Consider the following 24,265-nt stretch of genomic DNA (forward strand, 5'->3'; position numbering starts at 1 on the left):
GTTCAGGTCCAATCTTGAAACTTTTGTGGAACAAAGAAGGGGCTGATTAGAAAACAAGCTAACAATTGGCAAATTTAACTAACTGGGTGAGTAAGATACAGGCTGGAGAGATAAATGAATGTATAAGTCCATTCCCTCAATTATTATCAGTTCTGTAAAACATTTCTAAAGATCTCTCATTTTGAAAATTTCCAGTTAACATTGGTTATTGCCAGCATGGAGTGCTTTATCGTGACATTTCACAGACTCTGTCAATCAAGGCTATAGAAGAATCTATTCATGCAATGATGCCAAAGAATATAGCAGTCTGTCCTTGTCTACATGGTTCAGTATGTACTACAGTTAGTGGCTCTAACTATTCCATGTTTCTTTACCTAATCCATTTGAAAAGACTGATGAAGGCCATTTTGATGGTCCAGTCAAGATCAAGTGTGTTTTTTATTCACTGAAACCAGAAGTGTTTGAATTATGCCACACACAGGAACTTGGAATCATTTTATTTCACTCTGTTAGGAATGAGAGAGAAACTAGGCCTGTCTAAGAAAATAGTGCCATTTATTATTTAATGATCTGCTCAGTGCACATCTCCAAAAATATTAAAATGTCCACTGTTGGTACAAAATATGTTGAAAATTGAGTGTGAACTTACTCATTAATGAGGAAGAGCTTCTTTATTTTCTTGTCCAATAGCCCACAAGACTAAAAGCTAAAAGCAGGACTCATATGTGTAAACTCAGCTATAAGTTTATTACGCCAAATTCAACCTGTATTCACAGTCCGTGCAGACAGAGTTAAATTAGGATGATCCATAAACATGCAATGGTTAGCACCATTGCTGTCACCTCACAGCAAGAAGGTTCTGGGTTTGAACCTACTGGTCAAACCAGGGTCTTTCTGTGCCCCAGTCATTTAAGAGTTGCCAGTTTGCATGTTTCCTCATTCCTCTGTGGGTTTTCTCTGGGTCCTCCAGTTTCTTCTCGCTCTCCAAAGCATATATGTCAACCTATACGGAATGTCCGTATTTTATACGGATTTGATTCAATAAACGTAGTATACGGGCGTACAAATAAAGTTATACGGATTCTTTAAAAAAACTTCAATATTTATTTACAGCTATAATCAATTCCCACGATGATAAAAGAGCGCATAACTTTTACAAACGTACTGTACACTACAGAAAGCACAGACAGCCAGTAAAGAGTCTTATGAAATCGTGCGTTATCTTGTGGTAGCGAGACTTCGTTCCACTTTTGATCATGCGCGCACCGCATTGGGAGAATCCCGCCAACCGGGAAGTAACATTTTGTTTGAAAAGTGTATTTCCACCTGAGTGACTTTCACTAGCGACTGAAAAGATTCTGAATGGGCACTCCGGCAAGATCAACACAGACACTTGCTGTGACATGCAGCCTCGTGAGGTATTGGTGCAGACTGCTAAAAAAAGCTGTCATGGAGTACAATTCAGAACATTAGAGTGACACTTTGTGTTTTTGTCAAACATTGGAGCTTTGTATTCATTCTGAAGGTTATTGTTATTAATATTGAATAAAAAGTAACTTGGATATATCATTGTTAATTATCATTCAAATTTTAGGTAAATTATTTTAATTTGCATCTTATAAGGATTTTATAAGGGAAATACGGATTTTGGAGGTTGGTTATACAGGTTTGATTGACCAAAGGTTGACATGTATGCCAAAGAAATGCCTGTCACCCAATCTCAGCTGGCATTGGCCCAGCTCACCTGCAACCCTCAATGGATAAGTGGTACCAAGAATGAATGAATACACAAACAGTAGGCCAAGGATGCACAAGCACAAGGTAACTAGAAATGAGGAATAATACAAAAACAACACTGAGTATTGCAGGCTAAAATCACGACTAATCTTTGCAAAGGGAAATGGAAAGGAATAAAATAGACAAAAAGACAAGGGGGAAACAAGCAAGAGATGTTGCTATTTAGCGAACAAGTCAAACAAATAGCATAGACAACATAAGAAAATTGGAAATCCATTATCCTGAAAGTGACACATGGAGCAGAAAATAGGTAAGAACAGAACCAGGGAAGACATGACGCCTTGTTTTTGGTCTGGTCGTGTACGTTAGGGAAGAAAAATTTATGGAAATCATGAAACAGCTGCTGGTCCAGGAGAACCTACTGTTTAGGCTTTCTCTGCTATGACAGACCTTACTGAACTAATCAGCTGATTAACAGTGCTTCCTGAGTTGAAGTGAAGTGGGTTTGCTAGAGAAGGAAAAACGCTCAGATGTGCAGGACAGAGGGTACTCCAGGACCAGGATTGGGAACCTGTGGTTTAGAGAGTGCATTGCATCACTGACACTTAGGTAAGGAAATTAGGAAACAAACAGGGTGGTAAAAACAATCAGTCTGTCTAAAGATAATGCTTAAAACCTTGCTAATTTTCTCACTTGGCATGATTTGCTCAATTTCTTTGATCACGTTGCTGAATAACTTTGCACTGTGGCAAAATGTTCATGTCTCATTCATTCAGTTTGTAAACAGAGCTGTAAAATTCCCCATGATACGCTTATACTTTTGTAGTGATGGTAGCGGGAAAGAAAATGTTTTACAATCTTTGAATAATCTAATGAAAAATAATTGAGAAGTCAAGAGATAAAACTCCCTGAATTAATCAATGATTATTACATGACACATGTAAGAGCAAACACTGAGCTGTGGAGAGAAGAGGTGATGATAAGACTCATGGTTGTCAAACCCATGAGTTTCAAACCCTTACTGTACCTTGTGTCATTCTTTCATATGTGTCACAAATACATTTGCTTGCTAGTTTAGGGTAATGTTTAAATAATTTGAAGGTGCTGACTGCAAAATCATCTGAAATTTTAAATTTTTTTTGATTGTGCATGGCATTTTCCTATGCCTTGCAAGAACAATATCATGCGGACAAGATGTGATCATTTTGATGTGCTGAGGTTCATTTTTCTCTGTTTTGGGACCGTTTTCCTAGCTCTTGTGGTAAACAGTATGGTGCTACGGAAATAGCCGAACGTGAGGAGCTTTTTTTTTTGAATGCGAAGAGCTTTAACTAATTAGCATAAATATGGAACTGTGTCACACCAAGATGGCAATGCATGGATGATATTGTGCCAATTAAAAATTTAGATTACACCAGCAGGTAGCGTTACATCCAAAAGCTGAAACATGCAGGCAACACAGATCCATATAACTTACCCATAAATGTTTTTATTTATTCTGCTCACTGCTCTCTCTCTCTCTCTCTCTCTCTCTCTCTCTCTGTGTATGCACATTCACAGCTTCAGATAGTTTAAATGCAGAGGAGGAATTTCGCTGTGCTTGAGTGTACATGTGACAAAAATAAAGGATTGTTCTTCTTACTTTACCCACAAATGTATTTATTCCACTTGAAAAGTGTTCAGCAAACCAGCTACCAGATTTGGTACACGACATCCTGAACTATTTAATATTTGGGACTTCTAAATACACTGGAGATGAATGGTATATGAAAGTATAGATGCCTAATAATATTCTGAGGCAGGTTTCGTGCTGGAATCTCATCTCATCCCATTATCTGTAGCCGCTTTATCCTGTTCTACAGGGTCACAGGCAAGCTGGAGCCTATCCCAGCTGACTACGGGCGAAAGGCGGGGTACACCCTGGACAAGTCGCCAGGTCATCACAGGGCTGACACATAGACAAAGACAACCATTCACACTCACATTCACACCTACGGTCAATTTAGAGTCACCAGTTAACCTAACCTGCATGTCTTTGGACTGTGGGGGAAACCGGAGCACCCGGAGGAAACCCACGTGGACACGGGGAGAACATGTAAACTCCGCACAGAAAGGCCCTCGCCGGCCACGGGGCTCGAACCCAGACCTTCTTGCTGTGAGGCGACAGCGCTAACCACTACACCACCGTGCCGCCCCTCGTGCTGGAATGTTATGGGAAATTCCTGATAAAGAAAAATACCTTATTATGAAAAGGTAAGCTCAAACGCGGACTTCTAATAGTAATAAACAAGCCAGGACCTAGATCTAGCATATTTTATGGTGGTTATCCTTATCTACATTATCAGTACATAACAAACATGCTACTAATCTAGCCAAGTATTAGGTCTAATAAACTATATCACATCCAAAGTCCACATCCAGATCTACCTTTTAATGTTGCACAGAGCTTTCACACTAACCTGATGTAAAATGTTTGCCACACACACGGGAATGTTTAACTGCATTCTTCCCATTTAACTGCAGCTTGCCATTTTTCTCATCTTTCTGGGTTTGCCAGGAAGCGGTGAAAAGTTATACCAGGCTCATCTCCACGTCTGTTATTACATCCAAAAGCACTATAGGTCTCTGGTATTGTTCTTTCAGATATAACTTCTACAAGTTTATTTGGAGATGTTTACTGAGTTGGGCTTATAGTCACTTGTGTACACTTGTGCCAGTCGTTGACAAACACAAAGCTCGGCCAGATAAACAAATCTACATTTACGATAACGTCATAAGAAAAGCCCCTACAACTCCATACTTGCTACCGTGGAGTCAAGCTCATGCATTCTAAGGCTAAGATAGCTAAGCACTAGCTAGAATGATTTAGTCATCTGTCCAGAAAAATGATGTCATCTAACCTTACTCTATCTTGCAGTTGCACTCACTAGGCAGACTTTCCTTTTCTTTTCCGCTGGCTTTTAGCTGGCAGGACAGCGGAGTCCGCCATGTTTGCCCATGCTGACTTATTTTGGTTAAAAGTCAGTCAAACACGCCCCATGGTGGTCACATGATATTGCTGCTTGCTTGCTTCAGCAATTTTCAGAATCGTAAAATGCGGAACGCATTTTATCTTGGCAAAACAGTGACACATAGGATACACGGTGTGTGCAGCAGCGAAACATCTCAAAACTCCAACAGCAATAGAAATAGAACATTTTGCCCAGAATTCAACTTTGCAGTCAGAACCTTTAACATAATTGCGACTGAGATAATATTATAATATCAGTAGAGTTACAGTGTAAATATAATCAATCTCAATGACATATAAATGTTTTTTTTGTTCTTTGTATATAAAGTAAAGGAAATTATAGAGATGAATACCAGTTGTGACTAACTGTTTCAAAACAGAGTTGAGTCAGTGTCAAACCAAAAAGTGACATTCACTAGACAGAGAAGGAATGTTGATAAGCTGTGTTTGATTGTTTGCCTGAAGGATCCTACATTACATATCAAACCCCCCCCCCATACACACACACACACACACACTTAAACCAGCAAAATTAAGCACATACCATTTGATTCTGTCACACACACACGTCTTTGTAGTTGTCTTTTCAGTGGTTAATTAATTTCCTTCGCTTTCTAAGTCAACATTCAAAGATCCCTTTTGTAAATGAAACGATGAATGGCATTTTATTGAATGTTGAATAAAAATTATTCTAACAAGGAAATGACCTTTGTCAGCTTGCTATTGCATGCATGGTGCTGCATGAAAGGGTGTATGAAATAACATTGCAGAAATTATGAATGCAGGATCTACTGATAAAGTAATTTTATATTTATAAATACAGCATTTGGTATGTACGCTTATCCACAGTAACTTACAGAAGCTTTATATCTCCATCAGAAATCCTCAATGCTAGTACAAATAGATCATCCATCCATCCATCCATCCATCCATCCATCCATCCATCCATCCATTATCTGTAGCCGCTTATCCTGTCCTACAGGGTCGCAGGCAAGCTGGAGCCTATCCCAGGTGACCATGGGCGAGAGGCGGGGTACACCCTGGACAAGTCGCCAGGTCATCACAGGGCTGACACATGGACACAGACAACCATTCACACTCACATTCACACCTACGGTCAATTTAGAGTCACCAGTTAACCTAACCTGCATGTCTTTGGACTGTGGGGGAAACCGGAGCACCCAGAGGAAACCCACGCGGACACAGAAAGAACATGCAAACTCCACACAGAAAGGCCCTCGCCGGCCACGGGGCTCGAACCCAGACCTTCTTGCTGTGAGGCGACAGTGCTAACCACTACACCACCATGCCGTCCTAAAAAAAAAATAATAAATAATAATAATAATAATAATAATAATAATAATAATCTGTTTTGAACTATCTTCTTATATTTCTTCTGGACTCTCCAGAGTTGTGACTCCAGCCTCCATCTGTATGCAGCAAAGTGGCTTATCATACAGCCACAAATGTGTTTCTGACCTCTGGTTTCTGAGGGCAAGCCCAGACTTAGCAGGTGATGTTCAGAGAAAGAGAGAGAGAGAAAGAGAGAGAGAGAGAGAGAGAGGTAACTACTTCATAAAGAGGACAGTCACAGGCTGCAAGGAGCCCTACAGGCCACAGCTGAGGCCAAAGCTGCTGTGTGAAACTCAGTGAAAGATATAACACAACATAAAAGCCAGGTGGCACGGTTGTGCAGTGGGTAGCATTGCCACCTCACAACTCCAGTTCGATCTTGAGCTTGCTTATTCTCTGTGTGGAGTTTCACATTTTCACTCCATGTACAGTGGTGCTTGAAAGTTTATGAACCCTTTAGAATTTTCTATATTTCTGCATAAATATGACCTAAAGCATCAGATTTTCACACAAGTCCTAAAAGTAGATAAAGAGAACCCACTTAAACAAATGAGACAAAAATATTATACTTGGTCATTTATTTATTGAGGAAAATTATCCAATATTACAAATCTGTGAGTGGCAAAAGTATGTGAACCTTTGCTTTCAGTATCTGGTGTGATCCCCTTGTGCAGCAATAACTGCAACTAAACGTTTCTGGTAACTGTTGATCAGTCCTGCACACCGGCTTGGAGGAATTTTAGCCCATTCCTCTGTACAGAACAGCTTCAACTCTGGGATGTTGGTGGGTTTCCTCACATGAACTGCTCACTTCAGGTCCTTCCACAACATTTCCATTGGATTAAGGTCAGGACTTTGACTTGGCCATTCCAAAACATTCACTTTATTCTTCTTTAACCATTCTTTGGTAGAATGACTTGTGTGCTGAGGGTTGTTGTCTTGCTGCATGACCCACCTTCTCTTGAAATTCAGTTCATGGACAGATGTCCTGACATTTTCCTTTAGAATTTGCTGGTATAATTCAGAATTCATTGTTCCATCAATGATGGCAAGCCATCCTGGCCCAGATGCAGCAAAACAGGCCCAAACCATGATGATACTACCACCACCATGTTTCACAGATGGGATAAGGTTCTTATGCTGGAATGCAGCATTTTCCTTTCTCCAAACATAACGCTTCTCATTTAAACCAAAAAGTTCTATTTTGGTCTCATCTGTCCACAAAACATTTTTCCAATAGCCTTCTGGCTTGTCCATGTGATCTTTAGCAAACTGCAGACGAGCAGCAATGTTCTTTTTGAGAGCAGTGGCTTTCTCCTTGCAACCCTGCCATGCACACCATTGTTGTTCAGTGTTCTCCTGATGGTGGACTCATGAACATTAACAGTAGCCAATGTGAGAGAGGCCTTCAGTTGCTTAGAAGTTACCCTGGGGTCCTTTGTTACCTCGCTGACTATTACAGGCCTTGCTCTTGGAGTGATCTTTGTTGGTCGACCACTCCTGGGGAGGGTAACAATGATCTTGAATTTCCTCCATTTGTACACAATCTGTCTGACTGTGGATTGGTGGAGTCCAAACTCTTTAGAGATGGTTTTGTAACCTTTTCCAGCCTGGTGAGCATCAACAACGCTTTTTCTGAGGTCCTCAGAAATCTCCTTTGTTCGTGCCATGATACACTTCCACAAACATGTGTTGTGAAGATCAGACTTTGATAGATCCCTGTTCTTTAAATAAAACAGGGTGCCCACTCACACCTGATTGTCATCCCACTGATTGAAAACACCTGACTCTAATTTCACCTTCAAATTAACTGCTAATCCTAGAGGTTCACATACTTTTGCCACTCACAGATATGTAATATTGGATCATTTTCCTCAATAAATAAATGACTAAGTATAATATTTTTGTCTCATTTGTTTAACTGGGTTCTCTTTATCTACTTTTAGGACTTGTGTGAAAAATCTGATGATGTTTTAGGTCATATTTATGCAGAAATATATAAAATTCTAAAGGGTTCACAAACTTTCAAGCACCACTGTACGTGTGGATTTTCTCCAGGTTCACTGGTTTTCTCCCCTCTCCCAAACACATGCACATAAGCTGCACTAATTTGCCCCTAACTGTGAATGAGTGTGTGAATAGTTTCCTCTGATGAACGGGCACTCCATCCACAGCATCTTCTGTGTATTCTTCTCACACCCAGCATTCCTGTGGCACAGTCTGGATCCATTGTGACCCTGACTCAGATAAAGTGCTTACTAAAGATGAATGAATATCACAGAACCTTATTTCTGATACCTGCACAGACCTGGAGGGTGACTTACAAACACACTTATGTATGATGTGTCCCTCTAATACCATGTGTTAGTTTCTCTAGTCTTTAGGAAGTGCAAGAAAAAACCAAAAAATTTTTGCACATACTGTACAGTGATTTGAGCTGCATATAAAATTAATGTATCAAAGATGATATGAAAGTATAAATAATTACTCTTACTGGTTGTTAAGAACGTAATCCAGAAACAATTGTGTATGTGGAGAATGATTTATTTTAGAAGGTTAGTGGAGTATTGCTGGACTTTATTGTTGAGTAATTGCATTAAGGCAGTGAGAGGAAAAACAGAGAGAAAAAGAGAGTAATGCTGGAATATTTAAGAAACGAGAGAGATGTCATAGATATATGTTTGTTGTGTGAGGGAATAAAACTGTAGCTGAAAAAAAAAACAAGTTTTCTATCCAGAAAAAGGGTCCAGAAATGCAAATATTTTGTTTCAGTAGCCGGATATCCATTGCAGTTTTGTGCAAAAGAGAAGCACTATTTGAAAAAAATTCCACAAAACACAGTTGTGGATGATATTTTCTCCTCTTGGAATAGCTCCTACAGAACACTCTTTTTTCAGAAAGATAGGGTTTGCTCATCATGTCATGCGACTTACATGTGAAAAATGTGTTTCCATTTCAATTTTGCGAAATATTGCTTTATTGAATCGTCCAAAAAACCATTTCAGGTGAAATGTGTAAAAACTTTTTTTTTCCATAATTGAGATCTTTTTTTGAAATTCATCTGTTTTCATTACTTGTTTTTTAGTTTGCAATTTCAAATTGCACATTAAACAGAGGGCGGCACGGTGGTGTAGTGGTTAGCACTGTCGCCTCACAGCAAGAAGGTTCTGGGTTCGAGCCCAATGGCTGACAGGGACCTTTCTGTGTGGGGTTTGCATGTTCTCCGCGTGTCTGCGTGGGTTTCCTCCGGGTGCTCCGGTTTCCCCCACAGTCCAAAGACATGCAGGTTAGGCTAATTGATGGCTCTAAATTGACCGTAGATGTGAATGTGAGTGTGAATGGTTGTTTGTCTGAGGTGGGGTTTACATTAGACCGTATCAGTGGATCATCAGATTAACGTTTTTAGAATGATTAGCGTGCACACAGCAACACCAATACACGATTCGCGTGCACACAGCAACACCAATACACGGATACGCTCGGCTCCGCAGGCATCCTGCACTCCAAATCACTCCACCCTGAACAGCGAGTGCCCTCTGGAGGGTGCGCACTCCGGCCCTGCGCAGCTCACAGAGCGCGCGAGTATAGCGCACGAGCAGTGATTCGGGACTGAGCCGCTGTGTGTGTGATCTCAGTGCATATCACTTACCACTTGCAAGTGGAAGGATGGCAAGCCTAAAGACAATCATAACTACACAATGGGCAGTATTTGCATCAGTATTTGCAGTATTTTCATACTTTTATACTCTTTAATGAAAGGTGATACAAGGCGGAAGTCCGCGCCGTTTTTCAGCAGTCGCATCACATGACCAACGCCAGCGAATCAGGAAGGTGGATGTCACAGTGACGTTGTCCAATGACGATGCCAGCTAGAGCTCAGCACAGCGTATCCGCGTATTCTCAATGTTTACACAGCACTGGACCAGACACGATCTGGATTGAATACATGGACCCTGGCGGATTCCCGTTTCCCGGCGTTTCCAGGCGTTTTAATGTAAACGGACAGTGCATCCGCGAAGAAAACGAGACAGATACGGTCTAATGTAAACTTGGCCTCTGTGTGTCAGATGATCTGGCGACTTGTCCGCCTCTCGTCCATAGTCAGCTGGGATAGGCTCCAGCTTGCCTGCGACCCTGCACAGGATAAGCGGTTATGAATAATGGATGGATGGACATTGAACAGATTAACAGATACATGGCTACTAAAGAGGTCTGGTAACCTCAAATAAATTATTTCTCCTGAAAAACATGTATAAGGAGAATACCACAATGCAACAGCAATATAACATGATTGCTAGCACTGATCATTGTTTCACAGCACTAGAAACTTTAATTTCTGACTTCTTTTTAAGTTTAGAAATGTATGCCTGCTGCTTATTTATTAATTAATTTATAATATCATTTTCTTTCAGTCTCTCTTGGTGGCACAGCAGCTGGCCTCAGCCATGAGTGGCGTGATGTCAGGAGGTGCGCCAGGTCTGAATCAGCCAATCCTCATCCCCTTTAATGCAGGTGGGCACCTGGGGGGACAACAAGGCCTGGTCCTCTCTTTGCCTACAGCAGCCAATATCCAGGGACTGGTGGCTGCTGCAGCCGCTGGGGGCATCATGACTCTCCCTCTGCAGAACCTGCAAGGTAAGAGTTTACGGTACACCTCAGCTGGAGGATGAGCTTTATCTAGATTAGCCAAGAGCAATGGTCCAGTTATATAGTTTTATACCCATGACAGGCAGTTTATCCTGTAGATTCCATCCAACTATGTATTATATGCACTTGTTAACATTAACATCATTATTTTTCTTTCGGAAAAACAGCAACTGTGTTATTTATGTTCTGACATACAGTATGTGCATAAATTAATTTCCTCATACATGGTTATAAAAAAGTAATATAAGTGTAATATCAAAAACACACTCAGTGGTCGTTAATATCTAAAGTAATATCCAACCATGGTTCACAGTATTAGCTTGGACTTGCTGGAATTTCAAGGTACTGCTTGGAACTTTTTTTTTTTCTTAAAGAAAACCCTCTGTTTCACATAAAATGTTTAAGGGTTTCTTCAGAGGAATACACTGAAGAACTTTAGATGGAATGCTTTTTCTTGGCTTATAAATGACATGCAAAGTCACTATCAATGTGGGATGATGGAAAAGGCTTGGTTCTAAAATTCCTCCGCAGATCTGGTAACGATATCAATCAATATAAAGATCAGTTTGCAGATAAGCGCAAACTAAGATGAAAGGCTCTTCAAGGGATAGTTCGAGGTTTCAGTTTTCTAACTGCAGGAAAGACTCTATGGGTTCTGTGTATATCCTTCTCTCCCAAAGAGTGTAGACCCATAATGCTCAAAGTCACTGTCCAAATGGGATTTAATGTTTAGTCTTGATCAGGTTTTGCAAGGGTTCTTTGGATAATTTAAATGATTTTACTTGGAACCTTTCGCGAAAGGAAATTCTGCTATTCTATAGAGGACCTTTATGGTCATAAAGACAACCATTGTAAAGTGCATATCACGGGTAAATTCAGGAGCAAGATCAATGTAATTCTCCTATTTTATATTAAACTTTGGTCAAATATCTGTCACATTTTGCATTTTGTGCAATTTTTTTTACCTTGCGCAATACCAGAAAAATTCAGTTGAAATCAAGCCATTTGAGGCGAATTGGTCCGCCTCTGAAAAAACTTGGCATCTGGATTTCCCGGCAAACACTGATTTTTGTGACGTCGCGTGTGGGACGCCTCCCTCTGAATCCTACGTCAGCGCTGGTTTGTTTATGAGAAAACGACCTGGTGGTTTTCTGCAAATTTCTTCAACGTTATCACGTAATTATTAAAATGGTTAACAGATGTATCATAGGAGGGTGTAGCAACACCAATCTTGATGGGATTAGTACTCATCGTTTTCCAAAAGACCGGACAATGAGAGAGAAACGGGAGCGCTTGGTCTACACAGGCTGTGCACTGAAACCGTGCAAAGCTCTCGCAGCCTGCTGGCGCATCTGCAGGGGACGTCATGAATCTGGCTCCAGACTCCCTTGGGATTTTTCCAGACGTGTTTTGTTATTTTATTTTTTTCTGCTGTAGACAGATGACCTTCTGCAAAATTACCGTTTTGGATGAGTGTGTAAAGGGACATACTTTCATATAAAAAAAAAGAAATTGGTCCAGAATATGCACTTTAAGAGTGTATAAAACAGAGGTGTGAGCAAAGTGGTGGAAAAGTGAAGCACCTGGCTAAAAGAGTTGGGCATATAGAGGGTGTTTCAAAAAATTCGATATTATTTGAGATGTAAATATCTCAGAAACTACATAGTCTAGTCAAATGAAACTGAACAGGCTTAATGTGGAGCAATATAAGATTTATTTCTCAAAATTTGAATGAGAAATTCAAAGGTATGTAGATTCCATGTGAACGATTTCACAAATTTTCAATATTCGCAAACCCGCTCGACCGTCTCTTCCGATGCTGGTGGTTCTCTCATAAATGCACGCTGCACAGTCTTGTTTGATTGTGTTCGAGCGTACTCCAACACACAAAACACTTTTTCTTTTCCAGTGAATGGCATTTCTATACCATTCATCCATTATCCGTGACCAGTTATCCTGTACAGGGTCGCGGGCAAGTTGGAGCCTATCCCAGCTGACTATGTGTGAGAGGCGGGGTACACCCTGGACAAGTCGCCAGGTCATCACAGGACTGACACATAGAGACAAACAACCATTCACACTCACATTCACACCTATGGTCAATTTAGAGTCACCAATTAGCCTAACCTGCATGTCTTTGGGGGAAACCGGAGCACCCGGAGGAAACCCAACAGACACAGGGAGAACATGTAAACTCCACACAGAAAGGCCCTCGCCAGCTGCTGGGCTCAAACCCAGGACCTGCTTGTTGTGAGGCAACAGTGCTAACCACTACACCACCGTGCCGCCACATTTCTATGTTTCCATACATGCTGTTAAAATTTGAGGTCAATTGAATGAGAATTGGCAAAGTTATTAGATTATGAAATGATATCAAATTTTTTGAAACACCCTGTACATTACAGGTCATCATTTTTCATCTTTGTACAAAAAGCACTTTAAACATTTCATTTCTCTCTGTGGATGTATCCCGGAGCAATCTCCTGTCTTCTTCTCTGACCCTCTCTCCATCCTTCATCCCTCTTTTTTAAACTTTAATGTGCAAGTGTTCTCTTTTGATCATAGTTGTAAATGGTTTTCATTTTAATGTTTAAAACATTGTATCTTTTATACCATTAGACTGTTGGATGGAGGAGGGAAACCGTCAGTCATAAATTTTGAATGACATGCCTTTACTAATACCTGACTAAAAAATGCCACATTGTACATTTGAGTGCATGTAAAGTAGCACATCTTTTAGCTACATCTTTTCTTGTCTTTTTTTCTCCAAAAATCTTGAGATTAAAATAATGCACAGGCCAGAGAAAAAAGTGGCCCAAAAGAGAGGTGACGAATGAATGGATGGATGGATGGATGGATGGATAGGCAGACAGCTGAGGAGCTTAGATGGAGTAAAAGATGTCTCTAATGGACACAAACATGCATAAATAACAACAGGCCACACAGCATCTGAGCTTTTAATAAACACTCATGCAGGCAGAAGAATTTCTAAATGTACCCAGAGTATCCTCAGTCACGATTAAATGCCTTGCGGTCTGCTTAACTTTTTTAGAAGCTTCTGAAATAGAAAGCAAAGTGTCGTGTAATACTTTGAGTTATAACCTTTCAGCATCTCTGCCTCAAATAACCCATCCATCCATCCATTATCTGTAGCCGCTTATCCTGTACAGGGTCGCGGGCAAGCTGGAGCCTATCCCAGCTGACTACGGGCGAAAGGCGGGGTACACCCTGGACAAGTCGCCAGGTCATCACAGGGCTGACACATAGACACAGACAACCATTCACACTCACATTCACACCTACGGTCAATTTAGAGTCACCAGTTAACCTAACCTGCATGTCTTTGGACTGTGGGGGAAACCGGAGCACCCAGAGGAAACCCACACAGACACGGGGAGAACATGCAAACTCCGCACAGAAAGGCCCTTGCCAGCCGCTGGGCTCGAACCCAGAACCTTCTTGCGGTGAGGTGACAGTGCTAACTGTACCACTGTACATTGAGACTGTACCGCCCGCCTCAAATAACCATGAACTTATGTTGGTTTGACATCACAACAATATTTTTTTCCCTAAAAGCAATGAATTCAGCAGTGCTGGAGAACTGAAACTATAGATGAGAACAGGTTTATATGCCTTTTTAATGCATAATTCGACATAATATAGAATCTAAATTGTACTGAAATAAAGATGCTATCTCTCTAGACATTATGAGCTGCTAATTTGAAATAATGAGATAACAGACTTGAAATTACAAAATAAGTTATAATAATAGCATATATTGAAATAAAATGTTAGTGAATCAAATTAACAATAAAATATCTTGAAATAAGAGAACAACACCTTTAACAAGGATCGAATATCTCAAACCTAATGTTTTATAAAAGTTGAAATAATGTGATATGTAAAAAGAAAAAAAGACTAGTTACTAATTTAAAATGTCAAAATACTAATTCACAATATTAAATCAAATATTAATTTTCCCTCCCACAGCTTGTGGTACATGTCCAGGGTGTACCCCGCCTTTTGCCCGTATTCAGCTGGGATAGGCTCCAGCTTGCCTGCGACCCTGTAGAACAGGATAAAGCGCCAAGAGATAATGAGATGAGATGAGATGAGCTTGTGGTACAGAGCTTCACTATGAAATACAAACTTCTCCAAAGGGTTCTCTGTATACGTTGCTAAAGAGTTAAGCTTCCTAAAAGATTTTATTTTGAAATCCTTTCTGCTTGCATAGGTTTCCCCACAGGGATAAACATTTGTTTAAGTATTTCAATATTTGCATCAGCTCTAATTTGCACAATAATAAGGTAATAGATGCTTTTGTTATATCCACCACTCACTAATTGGCACTTACTCACTCCTGAAGCTTCTGCTCCTGATATTGGTTCTGGAAGTTAAGTCAACATGATGTACCCCTTTTCCACCAAATCAGTTCCAGGGCTGGTTCGGGGCCAGTGCTGGTGCTGGTTCACAACTCGTTTAACTTGTGAACCAGCTGAGAACCAGTTTGCTTTTCCATAGCTCGGGGTGCTAAGGGGAGCCACGTCATTACGTCACTGTATACATCAGTTACGTCGCTGCCTTTGCATAAACCTTGGCGCGAACATCGAAGCAACAACAACACGGAGAAGAAGAAGAAGAAGCAGCAACAACAACAACAACAATAATGGATGACTGCTGCTTTACTGCATCCATGATATCTCGTCGCTTATTTAAAAATGGCGCCCTCTCACGGTCTTGCTATTGTTGTTGGTCTTAACAACTCCGCCCCCCCGCTGACGTAAGCGGTTCTTTCCTCTAGCCCAGCAAAGAGCTGGTGCTACCCTGGAACCGTTTTTTTCTGGCCCCAGAGCCAGTTCTTTGTCAGTGGAAACAGAAAACCCGGTTCCAAACTAAGCACTGGCCCCAAACCAGCCCTGGAACTGATTTGGTGGAAAAGGGTGAGCTACCGGTAAGAACTGACTGCTAAAAATCCAACTTAGAATCCATTTCATCCATTCTTGCTATAAAGGTCTAGTAAGTGTATGTGTTTCCAATAATAATAATAATAATAATAATAATAATAATAATAATCATAATAATCATAATAATAATAATGTAGGAAATTTCTTCTTTGGTATTTCTCTGCACTGGCATTTATTATTTATGGCCTGACGTAGATTTTGAATTTCTCTTTTTCAGTTTCTGACTTCAGCACTCTTGCATTTGTTTGAACCAACATTCATCTGAAACCTTCATTTAAAATTTACCTGCCAATATTTACCATAGTAAGTTGCTTAACTATCAAAACTTCTTTACAGTCTAGCTGCATAACAATAATCATCCTATCCACATTCACTGGATATGAGCAATTGCATGCTCTGATTGGCTACTCTACTACTAGGATATCAGCTCATATACCACTAGTAGAGAAAAACAAAATGGCAGAGCGTTTGAACCAACCGAAGATGAAATAAAAACTCTACTCGAAAACAAACTCCCAAAATACAAAAAGGCAACAAAATATGGAATAAAAGTATTTGATGGTAAGAATGTATCTTTTTTTATTTTTCAAGAATTATTATTATAGCACAAATTGCTACTGTCATTTCGCTGGTTTGTTTACATTCGAAGCAGAATTTGGTTGGATTTTTTTGTTTTTATTTAGTTAGTTTTTATTTATCAAATTTGCAAAAAATAAAAATAAAAATGCTCTGTTTCTCAAAATACAGTGAATGTGGATAGAATAAAACAGTTATTCCACTCAATCTCGTCGTATATGGCTTATAGCCAACTTGGTGCTACGCACCTCACTGGCTATCAGCTCATGTACGACTTGATTTCATAGACTAGCTGTTAATTATTGCATAATAATTACCAGTACATTATAGGCTGCATGTGTGTTGGTCTTTGACAAGCAAGGTAGATATGAACATAAACGCTACATGGTTAAAACTATTGGTAATAATGAGCCAAATCTGGAGTTATCTTTAGCCAGTTGGATCGAGTATGAAGACCATGTCATACTGCAGTGTTGGCACAGAGAAAGCCAAAGCCTGGAGTTGATATAAAGCATGTACTGGCTGTCTGAGTCCTAAAGAGGAATCATTAGAGGCCATAAAGAGGCCCAATCATTACTATTTCTCTGCACACCCATGGCCTTGAGGGAGAGAACAGAGTCAAAATCAACAATTTACCTTTTTTTGTACAAATTCAGGAACTCTTGTAGGACACAAACATTTTTTGCCAACTAACTGGATTTTCGTGAATACTATTTTCATGAAAGAGGTTTTTGTGCATATAATCCTTTGAATGATGTATTAATAAATTTGTAAAGCATATCCAGCTGGATACACGAGTCTTGCTATTGTCACAGGATGAGTCTGAGCCATTGATAGGAGTGTTTGGATGGCACTTCTTGCTCTACTGTGATATGCAGTATTTGCTGAACCACCAAATATGCGGCTTGGATGGGTTTTAAACATGGTTCCCATCCTAGGGCTATTGGATTCACCTGTGCTGAATAATCGCCCATAGGCTTGCTGAATAATAGATCATCTTCCTCAATTTTCACACACTTTTCTTGAATCCATTTTCATGATCAATCAGTGTGTCTGAGTTAGAGGCCTTTGTTTTGAATTTCTCCTTTGTTGCCAGGAGAACTGTGAATAGAGATAGAGACAGGTACAGTACAAACAGTTTTACTCATATTAGTACCTTCCTCAAGCTTGTGCGATTTCACCGTGGATTCTCTTTTCATATTAATCCACTCACAGACATTAAAGCTCTTTAACCTCGTGCTTTCCCCCCAAGCTTTCTGCAGATCAAATTTACCACAAATACCACCTTTCTCTGCTTTAGCGTCCTTACAGATCTGCAACAGTTTGCAATTACACATTTCACATCTGTTAGTTCAGTGATAATGTGTTTTAGTATTATCTCTAGTCACTGTTATCTGCCATTTGCACAAGATAATGTGTCTTCTGCTAATGCAGGGTAACTATATTTATATTTCTCCAGAAATGTTATTATTATTATTATTATTATTATTATTATTATCTCATTATCTCTAGCCGCTTTATTATTATTCAGTCAAATGCAAAAGGTGGTAGGATAAAACTGGAGACAGTATCTTCACAGTTGAGGAATTTTATTTGCAGAAGTTCTTCAGATGGAGAAATAGAGCGGTGGCTACAATTATTGATCTTTTGGCCGTTGCAAAAGTAGAAACGACTTTCAGTACGTAAATTGTGCATAAATAATTACTCAAACTTCCACTGGACAAAAAATTAGTTGATTCCCGATTACTTTGTGCATCAGATCACGTGACACTGTTCCACAATTATCGACAACTTTGTCCACAGTTATTGAAACCGTTCCACAATTATCGACATCCAGATGATTATAAAAAAATAATCGGTATGTGGTATTAAGTTAACGAAACATCTCATCTCATCTCATTATCTCTAGCCGCTTTATCCTTTACAGGGTCGCAGGCAAGCTGGAGCCTATCCCAGCTGACTACGGGCGAAAGGCGGGGTACACCCTGGACAAGTCGCCAGGTCATCACAGGGCTGACACATAGACACAGACAACCATTCACACTCACATTCACACCTACGGTCAATTTAGAGTCACCAGTTAACCTAACCTGCATGTCTTTGGACTGTGGGGGAAACCGGAGCACCCGGAGGAAACCCACGCGGACAACATGCAAACTCCGCACAGAAAGGCCCTCGCCAGCCACGGGGATCGAACCCGGACCTTCTTGCTGTGAGGCGACAGGGCTAACCGTGCCGCCCCACGAAACATAGTTTTTATTTAAATTTGTTTTACATAGACTTATATTTAGTACAAAATATCTTATCAATGTTGGTGTTTACGTAAATGAGGAAGTAATTTGAATGTTTGTAAACAAATGAATTGATAATGTTAATCATTCGTTGCTGTTTGTATTAATTTCTAGTTTTGTAGTTTACCAATAAATGTCAACAGGCAGTTGACATTGTAACCACATGAAAATCCAGGTCAAAGATCGCACGTCATTCCTCAAACCAAAATATAAAATGTTTGCTGATATTGTAATATGTGGTAGATATTTACAACAAACTGCAAAAAAAATGATATATATATATATATATATATATATATATATATATATATATATATATATTTATTTATTTATTTTATTATTTTTTTTTCTGAATGGAACAGAAAAATCTGAATATTTCAAGCATGTAATTTTTTATATGCTCAGAATTTAATTCTGGTCTAATTCTATTTATTGCAACAGGATTCCAAATGCTCTATAAACATTCCTTTCTGTTATGAATCAGAAAAAAAGATTATTATAAATCACAGCACTTATTTTTTAAAGTACTTCATCTACTTCAACAATGTTATACAAAGACCGATACATAACAGTTATAAATATCACTTAATTCCACAGGGTGTCGATAATGGTGGACACCGGTGAAAGTGATCACTATTATCGACACCTCACGTGACTTCTCAAACGCGCGTTTAGATACAAAATGGCGACTGTCAAATGAAAGAGTAAGAAACAAAGTACGTTTCGACAAGGAGATCATGAAATATCGGTGAATTTGATCAGTAAAACCATGTCCATGATCTTTCCAGCACGCTTACCTGTGATGATAATGTCCAGGTTTTCCTTGAATTGCTGATCATGCTGAAAAAAATCCATCTCAGGTAACAAGCTGCGTCATCAGATGACAAGATCAAAGGGCAAGGGGAGGGTGTCTTCCGGTTGATGAATTAACCAATAATAACTGTTGTAACTGAAACTCACCTTTGTAAAATTGTTTTTTATTGGTAAATCTGAAAAGGGGTCAATAATTATGGACTGTCGATAATTGTACCTGCTGCTCTAGTTGGAGTTGTGTTTCGGCTTTGTCTCCCTTGCTGTCAAAATAAATGTATGAAGGGGTGTACCTACCCAATATAAAATAATTTGTTAGGTCATTTATCCAATAACATATTCAGAGATGCTTAGCTCATTGTATGAAAAAAGGATCTTCACATGAGAACGTGTACCATTTATCTATGTCCTTATGTCCATTCCATCAACATATCTTATAACGTGACATATCAGGTCAGAACACTGCAGAGTAAACTTACAATTATTAATAAAAATCAGCATAAAGAGAATAAAGCACATTTTAATTATAAGTGAAAGTTAAGGAAAATGAAATCATTCCACACCTGAAGCAGCAGTGGATTCTGAGAAGGCTATTTTTAATTTTAATTTTTAATTTTATATTTCATCCATTATTTTGTTATCCTAAGGGAAAAAAAACCCTAACTTCTTCATTTTAATGAAGCTGAGTAAGTGGACCAATTTTTAAATATTATTAAGTAAAGGTACAGCCTACACTGCTTGATAATGTCATCCTGGTATTTTAAAAGAGATAATATATGTCACGTACTTTCTTTTTTCTGTGGTGTTTAGAACTGTGATCCACTCAATGTTTTGCCCTCTTTGTTAATTTTAGCATGTTCTTTTCCCAGTGCAGTATAATCCCCCCCAAAATTTGATATTTTTGTGAATTTAATGAAATGATTTTTTTCCCCCCCAGATACTTTGATTAGAATTATTTAAAAAATTTTTAAACAATATTTGGTAATGAAACTTTAAAACTGTATTTGATTTATCATCACCACAAGGTTTTGGACAGACAAAATGTCTGAGATAGTAGCACGTGATTCATCATGTAGGTTGAGGTAAACTTATGTTTAGCAGATATTCATCCATTATCTGTAGCCGCTTATCCTGTCCTACAGGGCTGCAGGCAAGCTGGAGCCTATCCCAGCTGACTACGGGCGAAAGGCGGGGTACACCCTGGACAAGTCGCCAGGTCATCACAGGGCTGACACATAGACACAGACAACCATTCACACTCACATTCACACCTACGGTCAATTTAGAGTCACCAGTTAACCTAACCTGCATGTCTTTGGACTGTGGGGGAAACCGGAGCACCCGGAGGAAACCCACGCGGACACGGGGAGAACATGCAAACTCCACACAGAAAGGCCCTCGCCGGCTGCTGGGCTCGAACCCAGAACCTTCTTGCTGTGAGGCGACAGTGCTAGCCACTACACCACCGTGCCGCCCCTGTTTAACAGACATGTTGAAGAAAAAGATTGAACTGCTTGATATGTCTGTATATATTGATTACTTCTAGATCATTCATACATGTTATTGGGATATTTCTCGAAACACATACCGGTAACCTAGCAACATTGGCATTCTATTAAAAACCAATTCCTGTTCAGGTTTTGTTTAAAACTAAATTGTTGCAGGACAGACGGAGATAGAATGGAATGTTATCTTAGAAGATTGGTGATGTGGTGTCGCAATGTCTCGTGTTTTCATTTCTTTGAATGACAAATTGAATTATATTGCCTGGAACATTCAATTTGTGTTACACTTTCTGCATTCGAACACAACCAACTAAAGCAAACTTCAAGTTCTTGTGAAAACACCAGCTGTATCCTTCATTCAACGAGCATAATTTCAAGAGACAGACAGAATTCAGCCTTAGATCATAAATAACTTTCTTTTCATGAGCCATTCAAGTGGTTTTGGAAACACTAATGTAGTGCTCCAGTCTGTTCCCTACAGACATATGCAGCAAATGAAACATCAGCCTCCCGCTTGTCAGTATCTCTCTGAGTTAATGCAGAACAAATGTAGAGTCAGACTCTTTCATATTCATATTGTAAGCTGCCTGGTCACAGATGCATCAGAGCTTGCAGTATACCATGCAGCGAGGGAACCGGGGGTTGACGGGAAGGCTAGAGTGTGTGTGTTCTCTCTATAGGAAACATAAAACAGCACTCAGGGGTGAGGGGGTAATTGCTTGCATCTCTCAGCTCATGTAGGCTAATGAGGAACCGTGTTGGCTCTAATCACTACAATAAGAGAACAGCTTCTCGCTCCCTCTGGAATGCCGTCTGCTGTCAAAGAGCTGGATGGCTTTAGATGGAGATGCATAACTGGAACAGAAAACAGGCAGATCAGGGAACTCAACATTTCAAACGCCCTTATTTTAGTTTAAAGGAAACTCCAACCTCTAGGATTTGTAAAGTTAACACTAAGTAGATGACAGCAAGGTTGATAATTAGAGTTTGCTATGAGATGCGCAGCAGTGAGGAAGAAAAGAGTGGTTTGATATATTTGGGCCAGGCACTGCACAGATTTAGTTTAGTACCCTTATTCAAAATTCTACCTGAATATTTCTATGCATTCTTATAAAGGAAAAATTCTCAGTTAGTCTACATTGCTTTGATATTTTGACATTTATTTGCCTGTATGTGATGGACTGATGTCCTATAGAGGGTTTATTCCCATCTCGCATCCAGTGTTCTGGGGATAGGCTCCACGAATCTGTTCAGGATCTGCAATTACCGTACTGAAGCTGAATGAATGAATTTATTTAGCTGACAGTTTTATCCAAAGCAACTTAGTCTTGAGAAAGAACACAGTTAAAGTGCCATTCCACCATTGGATGTATTCTTTGGCATAAAATACAATATATTTTATGACAACATGACTAGACAGAGAAATCTTTTAGCTTCAAAATGATATATCAAACATAATTTTTTGACAACGACAAGTATATTAATTTTGCGACCAAAGTCACCTACCCTTTTAATTTCCGCGCGGTAGTGAAACGTGATGTCATCGGCAGGTTCCCCTTCTTGTGTACCACGTGTCGGTCTATTTTTAGACCAGGAAACCCCCAAAGTGAGAGAGTCATTTCTCCTCGTATATGGGGGCCAAAAAAATTGCGAAAAATTTTGAGTTAATCTTTCAGTTAGCTAGATTTATTGGTATTAGCTAGATTTATTGGTATTATTTTTATCGCGTTCTATCCGCCATTGCTGATAATATGTTCCACGTCACACGTCACGTGGTACACAAGAAGGGGAACCTGCCGATGACATCACGCGCGGAAATTAAAAGGGTAGGTGACTTTGGTCGCAAAATTAATATACTTGTCGTTGTCAAAAAATTGTGTTTGATATATCATTTTGAAGCTAAAAGATTTCTCTGTCTAGTGATACCATTTATATATGTTGTCAAAATATATTGTATTTTATGCCAAAGAATACATCCAATGGTGGAATGGCACTTTAAGGATTTTTTTTTTTTTTTGCTTAAAGACCCAACATTGATTTAAACAAAGTTAATTGAAATGACAGCAGGTTGTGTTCAAGTATTAAGTTCAGTTTCTTGTCTGTGTTTGAGCTCTGAACAAATGCGTGTGAAATGAAATGAAACTGAACGAAACGTGTTTCAATTCTCAAAAATCTTTTAAATCCAGCAAAAGCAAAGGTGTTTATTTAAAGTAAAGGAATTAAGTTCCTCACGATCTCCTTTTTGTCAGCTGCAGAAGTCAGAAGCCAGAGGCTGTGTAAATTGTACTTAAGCCGACTCTGTTGAAACAACCTCAGTCTTCACATGTACAGCTCTCAATTTATTTCAACACAATACTGATGCAAAAGCTCGCTCGGTGTCTCCCTCTCTACCTCTGTGTCTCACTCTGTCTTTCTCTGTGTTTAATTTAAAGTGCTCCCCACAGTCAGCCTTCTGTAATGTCCTTTAAGGATTTAACTTTGCAGCAGTTGTAAGATGACTCACAAGGGAGCAAGTCGCATTAAATAAATAAGAGTAATAAAATTGCCAGAGCTCTCATACATTTCAAAGCTAATGTGACTGGCGATGTGCTAGCAGCACCTGCACACAGGCTTGCTGGAGTAATTTGATTGATTTGTTGTGACAGGAGCCAAATAATTGAGAGTGAGAGGTGGCATCGGAGACAGGGAGGGCTGCGCGGCGCTCGCTCTCTGAGGCAATCCCGCCAGAAATTAAGCTTTTCATCTCCCATGCACCTCTGATATCGCTCCGGTTCCTTCTCCATCCTGTTCTTTTGCCTTTTTTCCCTCTGAATATTGTCTGACTTGAATAAGCAGCTTGGAAGTGCGTTGCCAGGTGACTGCATATGACAGTGGGTTAGAAACAAAAATAACACAAATTGTAATGTACACACAGACAGGCTGTGAGGTGGAAATACACACAGATACAGTATATACCACGCCTCGTGTCATAAAGACTAGACATCAAGAGCCAACTGAATGAATTTATTTTCCATGTCATCTGTTTTCCATAGCATGCTCAAAAATTATTGCTGTAAGATTAAAATATAGGAATGCATGCTTTGAGTCCTTTTATTATTGTTATTATTATAAAATAAGCTACGGATCAAGAGAAGATTGTGTCTACGCTCCTCTTAGAGCTGAAACGCTACAGGCAAAGAGAGTCCTTCGAGTGTCTACTAAAATCCTGCTGTTACTGTGTGGCGTATTTGTGGCATTTGTGGTCTTGAAGCGGACTCAGCAGCCGCCTGGTCTGCCACATGCTGTTCGTTTTAAATAGGACTGGTGGCATTGTCACTCTGTCTAAATGCCGAAAAGAAGAAACAGCCACAGCGCGCATAAGCGAGAACGAGG

The 24,265-nt window shown here is 39.6% G+C and overlaps 1 protein-coding gene across 1 annotated transcript in view; it reads left to right on the forward strand.

The window, feature by feature from the left end:
- Positions 1 to 24,265, forward strand: part of pou6f2 (POU class 6 homeobox 2) — a 173,634-nt gene that overhangs the window by 49,479 nt on the left and 99,890 nt on the right. Inside the window, exon 3 of the mRNA XM_060900036.1 lies at positions 10,513 to 10,735. Within this exon, the coding sequence (XP_060756019.1) occupies positions 10,513 to 10,735 (223 nt within the window). The remainder of the gene's footprint in view (positions 1 to 10,512; positions 10,736 to 24,265) is intronic.

The sequence above is a fragment of the Neoarius graeffei genome, chromosome 19 (genome assembly GCF_027579695.1).
Source record: "Neoarius graeffei isolate fNeoGra1 chromosome 19, fNeoGra1.pri, whole genome shotgun sequence".
NCBI lineage: Eukaryota > Metazoa > Chordata > Actinopteri > Siluriformes > Ariidae > Neoarius > Neoarius graeffei.